Genomic DNA, 13,181 nt, shown 5'->3' on the forward strand with positions numbered 1-13,181 from the left:
CCAATAATTTCTGTAAAGCATTGATTTGTAATTAACTTGTGAAGTACTTTTCCAATTTTAATTTAGTAGTTAAATCTTGTTAATTCTTATTAAACCATGGCTGCTTCTTCAGATGTCAAACTAAGCTCAATATCTGTTGTCTTAGACAAATCTCTTAAGTCTCTTTTAACAAGAGGAGGAAGTTTCTCCTTTTGTTAAAACTTTTGACAGTACAAAAGAAAACCAACTGAGTTTCCTCAGTTTGACTGATTTTACTGTACAGCTTTTGCTAGTTTGTGAAGTTACACCCTTGCAAATTGAGACTGCTTTGACATAAGTTGGGGCATAATTTCAGGTAAGAAAAGCTTTTGAAAGCACAAACAGTATTTCCAGCACTCCCAAATCTTAACATTCATAGAAGTACGCATTTACAAATTATCATAGCCAAAACCATCATTAACTTTTTATCTTACCTATCTTATACCTGAGTAAGCACAGGCCAAATTTGCTACAAGTATAACAGTTACTGCTGCCTTTGGAGAAATTAAATTAAATTGCATTTCTATTCTTATATAGTTTCTGATATTTGAAAGGAAGCATACCCAGACTCCCTAGTAGCGAGCAGAGTCAAATAAAGGCATGTGACAGAAAAAAACTAAGCAGATACAGTTAAAGAACCCTGGATGTACATAAGAAGTACACAAAAGACAGTTCCATGCCAAATCCATCCTGTATAACAAAGTATAATCAATTAGCATAATGTGGGAAACTGTCAGGCTTTTGAGACAGGAGAGAGAAAAATGAAAGAATCTAAGATGCAGAGCCATACACTTTTGTCAAGTTTCGAAGACCTGCCTGAACACTATAGTGAACTGGTGGAAACAAATTATAAAAAGTATTCTATCTTACATGGCTACCTAAAAACGTGCTATCCATAATACAGCGCACAAATGATAAAATAAAAAAAACACTTTCGAGATTTTACAATCTATGCCACAAAACATCAAATATCTAGAGAAATATGTAATAGATTAAAACTTCAGCCATAGTCTTAATTTCAAGACTTTTAATATCAAGAATTTTTAAGTTTTTTAATGTCTTTTTTTTTTTTTTACTATCACTTGTTAGAATCAAAATTTTATATGGCATAATTTAACCTGCTACTAAGTAGAACAACTTTTGTTTATCTCCAATATACATACTTAATTTTGGGGGGAAAAAAAAAAGATCATAGTCTACAACTGTATATTTGTTCTTTTCCTTATACCACCTATAATTAGTGGCAAATGTAGGAAGATAAGAGTCTGAATTACCGTACACTTTATCAATGAACTACTTATACTTCATTTTTTCCCTATTTCTCCGCCTTTTTCCTTTCTGAAACTGGACAATCAATCAGCACATAAAGGAACTAATTTTAATGGAACATTATCACAATTGTCTTTGTTGGGTCACCATTTTGTGGACAACCCAGGATGTATGGCTGTTGAAGACTGGTGCATATATAGAAGATAACAAATAACAGTTCTTATGCAGAGAGCACTCACAGAGAAAAATAGCTAATCAAAACACATTACAACATTAAATTTTCACTTTTTATAAATGGAGTAAAGATGCTTTTAAATATATTTACAGTTAGAAAAAGGACTCACGATTACTACAAGTCAAAATTATTTAGAAATTATGAAAGTGAAGTTCATTTAAATTATAACATTATGAACAGAGTCAAATGCCATATTCTACTTAGAATTTGTCTACTCTGCCGTTAGTATTGTCAAATCCCTTTTATCACAAACAGGCAAAAATGATCTTAACTCTGCTTAATGCCAAAACAGGCATCATTGCAGTGTAAACACTGGCAATGTAATAGTTCAGTTAAAACCACCACAGCTCAATTTTTAGATCCTAGCTGACTTGTGTTGTATCTGTGGTTAGAAATTGCTTTTCTATGCCTTATTCCATAAAGAACAGTGAGACCTTTCTGCATTCTTTTTGATTATAACCATACTTGTACCACATTTTGGGGATTATTCTCCAGAGACAGTTGAATCATAGTAAAATCCACTCCATGCTCCCTTCCTTCCAAACCAAATGGCTACTTATTTCCGAAGATACAAAGAGACCTCTTGTTGGCAGTGCTGGGTGGTTTATTCACGTAAAGTTAAATGAAAATACGTTTCTCATTTAGTGAACTACTGGTAATAGATTATTATTTGTTTGCAAGTAATTCTGAAATGTGTTAGCATTCATTACATTTAAAATTAGAAACACATTTCATAAAATATCTTGCAATGAGATTTGCTATCATTAAACTGCTTACTTTAAACAGTTTCAGCTCTCTTGTAATCCATTACATCAGTATATTCTGCAAACAGTCCCACCTAAAAATAAAATATAAAAAAATAAAGTTGAGAAGCATGTATTTTTCTTTTAAAAACTAGTGTATGTTATTCTAAACACCAGCCCAGCCCCCAAAACATTTAAGAACCTTAAAATGCATTGTTTTACAGATACTAAGATTTGGCCGGGTAACGGCAATGAACAGACACCCTATTTAGTAAGATAAAGCAGAATACATAATAAACAGGTCAGTAGTTATCCATCTGAAATAGCCTATAATTAACATTTGATGTCTAAAAAGTTTAAACAGCAACACCAAGGAATGAGGTATGTATGTTCTCAGATATCACATCAGACTTTCATTTTATGCAACTAACTGTATTTCACAACTAGCATCTTACAAAATAGAACAGTACCATTGTGCCTGTAGAAGTACTGCATTAAAAACAGAAAAATACATTACTACAAGAAACCACCAAACATCACAATTGTCAGGGGCTACAAAAATCCATTGTTTTAGCTGTTAAGAAGATGTATCATACGTTGGTAATAATTTGGGGCTGGATTCACTACCAAGAAGGTCCATCCAACTTTTACATGGGCTTAAAAATATATTTATTTTGAATGAAAAAAAAAAAAATTACAGGAGTGTAAGTGGACTACCTCACTAAAAGGAGCTAAACGGACTTTTGTACTGAACCTGAATCTATAATTTTAAATCTATACATGGATTGTATGTGTATCAAAACACTTATTGGTTGTAAACAAAAATGCAAAATCTGTATTCACAAAAATATTTTATTGGTAATTTTACATAATACCAGATGGGATTGTAAATAGTTCTGCTCTGTATCAGTATATTGCTAAGTGCGTAAATGTTGACAGTTTATGCCATAAAGTAGGGTACTGAGTTTTTTCATATGATTTATGACATAATATATCCTAGTAGGCCAAATCAAAATTAAAGAAATTGATTCAGGAACAAAAAATTAATAGTATTATTTCCTTATCCTTGTGCAACATCTGATATTTCTGTAATGAAATGATAAGTGACTATATGACACGAGATAACTTTGGGGCAAGGAAACAGCACTAAGCAGAAATGAGAACTGCACTTCGTTATTTTTAAAGCTTTTCCAAATTTTCGTATTTCCAAATGTTAGTTTTCGCCAAATGCATAGTCATCTGAGGTTCCATATTTGTTACATAACATAGAATACCAGTGTACAGTGACAATGTAGTACTTTACCTGAATTGTAAGGTTAACCAATCAATGCTTAGAATGTATATTCTATTTTGCTTGTAAACATTACAATAAGTGTTTTAAGTGTGAAAATATATTGGTAAAACCATCAACATAATTCAGGAACAGTAATCTAGTAAAATGTGTCAAACATTGGCAAAAATTCATACAAATGTTTTATTTAATAACATTTTTTCCTATTTAACCACACCAAGTACCAGCAGGTGTTTTTAAGATAATTATTATGAAAATTCTGTTGCAGCAATAGTTGATTAAGTTGATCTCTGACTTGCATACATATAACTATGTTTCACAATTCTCAAATAATACATATTTAGGCAGCTTGAACTATGTTATAAAAATTTAAATTCAGTACATGCCAATAGTAGAGACTCCAAGAGTCGTGTTAGAATTCACTAAACTAAAAGTGAAAATGGACTTACCAATAACACTGCATAATGAACATTCAAACCACATTTTCATGGCACCTTTACACACGAAGATTAAAAAGTTGGTCTGAAAATGCTTTGTAAGCATTTGTAGATTGCATTTAAATTATTGTTTCTATCACTGCACCTTTTTTTTTTTTTAAAACTGCATAAATTATGTTCCAGTCAACATACCAATTGTGCATGGATAATCTGTCATGAAAATGTGGTAACAGGTGACAGAAGTTATGTATTTGCATGTTTTGAAGAGAAGAGACTAAAGAAACTGGAGGAAAGAAACTTTAATGAGATTCCCCATTCAGCGATGACGCTTCTCCTCTGGGTGAAGATGACCTGGACATTCCCCTCTCTGTGTTGTCAGAGCTAGAACCACTCTGACTGTGTTGATCTGCAGAAGCAGCACTGGAAGCAGGTGGTGACTTAGTTTTCTCCTTAAAGTCTGTAATTATGACTGTCAGATCTCCGACGGTAACTTCCAAATGCTGAGCGCTACTTCGATCCACATTTTTCAATCTTGGCCTAAATAAAGCAAATAATCATATTAAAAGCACACACACCATCTTATTATCTTGTCTTCCTGCTACTTTTTAGGAGCTCTGGAGAACATACATGTGTACAGAAGACTGCTATGTGCAGCATGTAATACACAGGAAAACAACGTACCGCAAGTGTTTATGGTGGAGTGTTTCCTAGTATGTCTTACATTAAAATACCTGAATATAACACATTACCTTCTCCTAAGATTATTTAAAAGCTAACCTTATGAATAACGTAACTGTGTAGCAATATGGATGTGTTGCACATGTGAAGGTTTTTTACTTTTAAAAATTAAGTCTTTCTTTATTGTGGCTATAGAAAGTTATAAATTTGATCCAAAGAAGCATCCATCTCTACAGCAGCCTTAAGCAACAATTCTAAGTAGAGAATGATGTTCAGTAATGAAGATGTTGGTGTCCGTCTTCTGAATTCAACAGCACAGACAGCGTTAACTTGCAGCAGGTATTACTTCAATTCAAAACCTCACTAGGACTGCTAGTATACTATTTGAATTGGACTTTGTGTTCACAGTATAACTCTGGTATTCCTGGCATATGCTGTGATTTAAATTATGCACAGAGCTGAGTATCACATACAGTGTTGATAGGGTAAGTCTCTTCATCTAATCTTTCAATTGTTTGATTTTCACAACATAAAGACCAGAGAAGAATATTTGACTTGTATTCTGCCATCATATTTTTGCTAGTGACAAGCATAAAGTACTTTAAATTTGCTATTTTCCTTTGACTACCGTGAAAAACTGTCACCAGAGAGCTGAATTTATACAATCGGTTATGAACAGCATAGCTTTATGCACTTAACTGACTCCACAGCTTTCACTAGCTCAAGCTGCAATAAGATAAATTAATATGACATCACATGTGAGCAGGTGTGCTAAAAGCAAAGCCCTAACCTTTACCCTATCATCTGACTTTGAAGTAGAATTGGTTCCCAGTCAGTTCAGCTGAAACACCTCATGCCTTTCCTCCACTAGAACAGAGATAGGCTTTGACACCTTGTTCCCCTGAAGCTGAAGTAGCATGACTGAAGAATTTAAGAGAAAAATGAAAATCTGCTGCTCTGTAACATGGGAATGGAGAGAAAAATTCAGCATTATCAACCTGCCTAAGTGCCATGCCTGGAGCTTATTAATCATATTGAGTTTGCATGCAGATTTTTATGATCATTTCCAGCAATGACATACAAGTTTTCAGGCAAAGAGAAAAGGATATCCTTTTCCCAAAGGATACTGAAGAAATCTGCTTAAACTGATCAAGCATTCTTAACTTGCTACCCTACCTAGTGACTCAATTCTGTGAAAAATTGAACTGTTTGAAGCATTTAAAAGAAACATAGCCTAGTTATTTCAAATAGCAATTCTTAATGCAAGGCTCAATACTGGTATTTCAGGCCAAGATTTTTATTTCAGTTATTTTTTAAATTATCTCCCTTTTTCCCTACCTCACTTTTGCATTTTTATTGTTCTATCGCAATTCAACCATCAATATTTCAATTTATTATATTTAATTAGCTTAATTAAAGCTGTTAACATCAAATACTTCATAACTGAAGTACTTCAGCTTCATGAGATAAGCTAGTAAATTTGAGTATTTAAAAAAAAAATAAAAAAAAAATAAAAAGAAGGTGGTACATCACAGTATCCTTAATCCTAACCATGACTTTCTTAACAACTGTTCTCTCTTGACTCTCAATCTCTCCCTGGTTCTGATCCTGATGATCCTATTTCAGGCACAAGAGAAGCATCTGCTACTTTTCTGCATAACTAATCCCAAAGGATCTTCCTTGGCTGGACTACTTTGAAGTGCTTCCAAAAACAAACAAAAAAAAACAAAAAAAAAAAAAAACAAAAAAAAAAAGAAAAAAAAAGAAAAAAGAAAAAAGGTAAATCAATAGTTTCTCCCATGTTTGATTAGACTGCATGTCTTGTACATTTCTGAGCTTTTTGGCACAGCATTCTTGCCACAGCAACGTTACGCGTAGACTTTGATGATTTAGGGGTTAAAGTTGCTACTTTGTTTTGCAGTTTGCACCTTCCTTCCACCTGGTCTTACAGTAAGATCAAGGCTTTTACAACTGCTTGTCTGTACTGTAATATTTCATGTTCTAAGGGTCCAAGGTTTCCTTCAGCATCCCTGATGTAGCATGGAGATTTTTATCACTAGGTAATACATGTGCCTTATCCTGTCACATTAATTTATACCCTAGTTCAGCCCTTCAGAGTTTATTTCAGTTCTGCAAGGACAGCAATAACCATGTTACTTTCCCACTCTTCTGCAGTCTGGTACTGGTTCTCTCTCTCTCCTATTATTTTGCGTGAAAACTAGTCACTCCTGTCCCCTCTCTTTTCCAGGGATTATATCACCCATTTGCCTACAGTTCTGTATGGTGTGAGAAATACATCTGTAACCCTTAACAAAAATACCCAAGTCTTTCTCTCTATATTCAGCCAATCTCCATCTTCTGGTCAAAACTACAAACTGCAGGTTTTCTTCACATTTAATACACATCCTAAGCCAATGACACTTCACACACAAATATTAGCCTTATTGTCGAAACAGTTTGCCACTGCACTTACAAGCAGTAAAATCGCAGAACATGTTCTTATTTTCTTTTTTAAGTTATGTTTTACCAATACCGCACAAGTTTCTAAAATTTTTACCTGGTTTTCTTATGACTGTTCTTTTTGCTTGTCGTTTCCTTTTCACTTTTTTCCTTTTCTACTTTGTCTTTTTTCTCTTTCTTTGATTGTGTAGGGGGCATGAATTGCTGAGGAACCTGTTGTGCAACCAGCTGAGAGACGGGTCGAGGTTTCCTGTGTGCACATATATATATAGACATGCATAATGCTTAGACTTCACAAGTCTCAAACTCGCTACACTTCAGTTATTAACATTAACAATGACTACAAAAAGAAATACTCCTAAAACTTATCTTACTGCTAATACTTCATTAAAATAGCATATCAAATTTAAACCCATTACAGCCTTTTGTTTCACTTACTTGCATTATTAACAAATTATTTTTAAAAAAAAAAAAAAAAAAAAAGGATTTAGAGACAAGACTTTGCAATGTCCCCTCTTCTCCCACTTGTCATATCCAGACAGAGACTTACACAGCGTGAACTCCAAAAGATGAAGCTTCCAGAGGGAACATTTTACCACCCAATCCCAGCCCCCTCAAATGATGAAGAAGTGTGTTTTGAGTGTACTGCAGTACTGAAGTATACAATCCATATCACAAAAAAGGAAAAAGCTGACCTTGCAGGTATCAGAGCTAAAGCCACTGTTGGCCTTATAGAGTAAAACTTAAGTGTCTTCAGCTCAAACGAATTCACTGAAAGCAACAACAAATCCTGTTGTGTATCATTTTTATCAAGTTGTTCACTGGAAAAAATATACTGCACTAATAACAGTCGTCACATAGCCGTCAGAATGTATATACTTCAAAAGCTGGCAACAGAAACTTCTGACAACATTCCATCAGTGCACACAGCGCAGGTTTCATTTCCAAGTTTTAATCCAAACTAAAAGCCAGGGTGAGAAGAGGAACAGTAGGCAAAAGAATTTCAACAGTTTACTATTTTTACATTTTCTCCAATATTATTTTGAAATTGCATTATTTTTATTTTAATTTGTATCAGAATACAAGGATTCTAATGTGAAATGAAACATTTTACTCTTTCCAATGCAAGGGTATTTATTTGTTTTGAGAGTTTGGAATTAAGAAATTTCAAGTCATGACATATAAAAAGGAAGGTTCTGTGATTCTATTAAGAGATTCAGAAGATGCAAATTTCTTCTCCAAAAGAATGTTTACCCTGCCAAGCATTTGGGTTTTGTTAGTTGGGTTGTGTTGTTGGGTTTTTTTAAGTAGAAAAAGCAAAAATTATATGTACTGTGATACTCTGAAAATACAAAGCAGTTATTAAGGCAGTGGAAGCTATCAGCTCTTAAGCACATTTATTTATCCCAGCCCACAGGATCACACTATTGGCACTTCTTGCTTAGGTGAAGTGACGAGTAAAATAACAAAAGCAGAAAATCAAGGCAGCTCCCATTAGCAAGTTATATTTTCAGTAATGATTGCAATAGTTCATGTTACAGAGTGAAAGCCAAGTTACAAGAATCCATAAAGTGTGGGAAAGGCAGTTAATATAAAAAAGCTGAGATTTCATGAGTCTTTACAGCAAGTTCTTAATGAATTAAAGTAAAAATAAAGACTATTAAAAATGTCAACACAATAGAACTTTGGGGTAAAAACTAGACTACCACATACCCACTCATGAACTAAGCCCACACTAACTCATGGAGAGACGAAGATCAGCAACGGATCACTCTGAAAACTACCCAGCTTGTATCAACTGCCTACATGCTTTTCAGGAGAGCGTTGCAACTAGGACCTTGGAAAACACACAGTAGAGTCCAACATCACTGAAATGACTTGATGGACTACAATTGTTTACATTAACAGAGTCCACAGGACATTTTTAAGAAAAACTTGCCTCAGAACTGTTTCAACCATTAGTCATAGTAGTTCATAACAAAGCAAGAAGAACCAAGTTGCAACTGATGCACAAGCTTATCATTTCAGGTGGAAAACACTTGTGATATATAAACAAAACCGACCATCTGTCTTGAACTGAAGATTGCTCCAGGAGATAGGGATACAGGGAGTTAAGACTCCTAGTGATGGCCAAGTGACAATCCAGTCATTACTACATAGTGACCCGAGAGAATAATCTGACACATTACTTAAAAAGCAAGACCGTAGTGAACTCTTTGACACAGAATTAATTATTGCCCAGGGCTGTGGACAGCACCATGATCATGGCAACTTGCTAAAAATGGGTAGAGAGGAAAAAAAAAATTCTTAGCCAACTATTTTAGTAGCTCTCAATTGGCAATAATTTCAATTCCTGAGGGCAAACTGATAATTTCTATTAGAGTACATCTGGGCAGTAAGCTTAGAACCAAGTCCTAGGTTTAGAACTTCTTTTTCTAGCACAATAAAACAGATGAGACTGACTTTGCCACAAGGAACAGAAGTCAGTTAAAACAAAAAAAAAAACCACAGAGAAATCATGTTTGGGAAGATGCACTAAAAATGAATCAAGAGGTTCTACGTGGTTTTGCTGTGACAAGGAATTCCACTCAGTTATTTTATTCCTCCCAGTTAAACATCCACCTTTTTGTTGTCAATTATTTCTATAGCTGTCTATCAGTTATATCTATGTTCCGAAATTTATTATCTGCTTTGTCACTTCCAGATTTCTTAAATGAAGCATTCAATGTTTTTATATTAAAAATTAAGGAGAAAAAAAAAAAAATCACATCTCTCAACACTGAGAGTGTCTTTCAAGCATTCATTTTTTTTCCCCAGGTACTCAAAAGGGGCTACCGAACTGCAACCAAGCACTCTGAAAGCCACGCAGGCTTCAGGATATAACTCTACCACTCATGAAGCTTTAACCTGATAGAACTGTTCATGATTTAGTGGTAGCTGAATCATGTCATTCAAGCATGAAGGAATTCATACAGAGAAGGCTTTCTTGCTCAGAAGATAAATGTAAGAAAAACTATTCCTGTAACAGGAAATAGATTTTGATTTGCCAAAATACGACATCTTAAATTACTGGTTTTCAAAACCAGTTAGCTAAAGACTCCTTCTAATAGGCTGCTACAGATTAAGTAGATACAGACAATGTTAACGCCACCTTTTATTCATCAATATATTTATGGTGATTTGCTTTTTGAGCATATTCAAGAGCACCTGAGCTAACTGCTATTTAGAAAGCAGCTCTATAAACTTCTGCATCATGATTACAAGCATTTTTGTCTCTACCACTGGGAGTGATTTTACAACTGAACAATCCACAACTACTGGCAGAAACACTAATAAATACAATACATATTGCTTAGTCAGCCCCTCAATACTTTGCATTTTTATCTAATAATTTCACTTCAGTCATCTTAAGTGGAACACTAATCAAGAGAGGCATACACTATTACAAAAGATAAGAGCTATCAATTCTTTCCAACAGAGGTGAACTTTATGGTTTAGGCCCTAAGCACTGCAGCCATACCAACAAACTGATTTGCTGAGCTTCCAAGAGATCACTAAACATCACAGCTCCAAATACTGTGCCTCTCCTCTATCAATTTTCCTTTTCAGCCAGCGTTATCTTTCTTCTAACATCAGCCATACTTCTACCTACATTTCTATTCCAACCTCATCCATTATGGTTTTATTAATTATCTAATTCCAATGTTGCTTTCAAGGTCCTGCATACAAATAGTCACTTCATAATCTCCTTTAAAAAAATAAGGAAAACTAACAATTTTTGGTTTTTAAAAAGCCAACAGACAGTAATACAAACGTTCAAAGATATTTTTTTTTTCTTCCCTACAATTCTGATTAACGCTAAACAACAAGGATGTCATCATTTTAACTCTATTCTTGTGGCAGGATGTGACTACATTTTATCTTACAGGATTTGATCTAGCTGCTGGTTTAGAGGGTATATTGACAGAGGCTGCAGAGAATTGTCTATTTAGGTTTTGTGTGCAGAAACTCATTCAATACTGATGGTCTCAAAGGGAGCAAATATTTAATACTGAGAAGGATGGACTAGTTTTCATTGTTGACATTTAAAAAAAAAAGCTTTATAGCACAGCAATTTACATGCCTAGTGATGAAAATACTCTTTCAAAAATACATGCACTGCACTAGACCAAATGATATCTGGAACTTTTGCCCCAACTCATTTCCCTCTCCCAGAGCTCAACACAATACCTTCCTGCTCATAAGTCATTTTGGATATCTCACAGCAGTACGTGCTTCCTTAATTTCCCTCACTTGGTATTCACCAATAATTCATGTAAAAAGAATTTTGACCGATTTGATATGATGAATAACTTGGTCTCATTACAACAAAGTGGGTCCATTTTGAAAATAGAAATAAACAAACAAAAAAAGCCCTATGCACAATACTAATAACCAACATATGCCGCAGAAGTACAGTAAACTCTCAGTCGCCCGAGCTGTGCATGCAGACAACCAAACTGGCTTAATGCCGAAGCATCTTGGGGTCTGGCTGAATTTATTTCATCTATACAGAGCAGAACTACATTTGCACAGAGCTGCTTCTACAGCCATCACGAATCCATACAGCAATCTGTCTCCTGCACTACTCAGAGTGTAAGCTCAACTTCTGACAGACCTGAGCTACTTATCTGTCAAACCAGCTCTAGGGTCCATCCGCTACAGTCTGGAAACAAAGAGCATGAAGTGGACAACTGTCACAGTTTTTCCATGAACCAACCCCAAATTTACCTACATCTCAAGTGAGTCCTGTGTCAGCATGATGCACCCCTGCGCGCAGGGTTCAGAGAAGATTCATCCATTTGGTGCTGCATATCCTGAACATGCAGAGCCAACCAAGTAAGACTGCCAAGCGAATAAGACTGCTGAGAAGCACTGTGCAGAGACATCAACAGTCCCACAGAGCCGCCAACACCTTAGCCTTGATTCAGTGTGAGCCACGCTGGACTTGGACTGGTCCACACAGAACCAGTACCCGTATCCTCCCACTATCCACAGATCTTAGAACATATCCTATGCTTTTCTATACAGAAAGCTAGACGCTGCAATTAAATCTCAGTGCTGAATACATACACCTTTTCAACCTGTTGTGGGAAAAGCATATTGTCATCTACAATACGCAGTTTACAGAGTTCAGATATTCCTGAAGAATAGGAGACATAGTCAAAGGCACGCTCTTTCTAGAAGCTAAATCTCCTCTGCTTTGTATATTTTACTACTGCAAAAGTATTAAAATTACAATTTTCCTAAATTAAGGAAATGCTGTCACCTCAGCTTTCAATCAAGCTGAAAGATGCTCTTCAACAGATGACCTGGATCCAGAATAATATCTGCCAAGCAAAGCTTCCATTCTAATATGATCCTTTCCTTCCCTTTCCTCTTCTCAAGTCCATCCACCTCCTGGCTTCAATTCAGACAAAAAGCCCTTGCTGGATGCTTATCCTTTCTGGAGTGGCAAATTATCTGTTTTGTAGAGCAAGTGCCACATGCAACATATCTAAACACTTCTAGAATACCACATGTTAAGCCAGATATTTAAGTCTGCTATTGAGCTCAGGTCACTTTACTTGCCACACTTTTCCTCCAATAACTAGAGCAATATTCGAGTCCAGTTTTACTTACCTATCAATGAGTTGATACAATTCTGTTTTCAAATTCATCTTACTCCCTGCTTTCCTATGAAATTATACCCATCTTGCCCAATCCTAGAAATTGGGAAGAAATTGCCTGTGAAACACTGTTCCTGTAGAAGGCTGCTATGTCATAGCTGCCCAATATGGTATTCATCTATTTTCAGTTCGTGGATTCCAGTTTCTCTTCCAGATACTAAGAAGCTACCTTTTGAATGACAGAAGGATTCAAAGAAACAGGTAAGTTGTTCATACCATCAAACAGAACAGGTAACTATTATATACCAGGAACCACTTATTCATGAGAACAGTTCGAGCTTTCAGGCTGATCAGCAATATCTTATCTCCTATCATATTTTCATTCCCAGAAGAGACCAGCTC

General features: G+C 35.2%; 1 protein-coding gene across 1 annotated transcript in view; it reads right to left on the reverse strand.

The window, feature by feature from the left end:
* Nucleotides 1–1,805: 1,805 nt before the first annotated feature.
* Nucleotides 1,806–13,181, reverse strand: part of YAF2 (YY1 associated factor 2) — a 29,116-nt gene continuing 17,740 nt past the window's right edge. The window contains exons 3-4 of the mRNA XM_075712141.1: nt 7,229–7,381; nt 1,806–4,530 (exon numbers count right to left, since the gene is read on the reverse strand). Coding sequence (XP_075568256.1) covers nt 4,293–4,530; nt 7,229–7,381 — 391 coding nt within the window. The 3' untranslated portion in view covers nt 1,806–4,292. The remainder of the gene's footprint in view (nt 4,531–7,228; nt 7,382–13,181) is intronic.

Source organism: Pelecanus crispus, chromosome 1 (assembly GCF_030463565.1).
Source record: "Pelecanus crispus isolate bPelCri1 chromosome 1, bPelCri1.pri, whole genome shotgun sequence".
Lineage (NCBI taxonomy): Eukaryota > Metazoa > Chordata > Aves > Pelecaniformes > Pelecanidae > Pelecanus > Pelecanus crispus.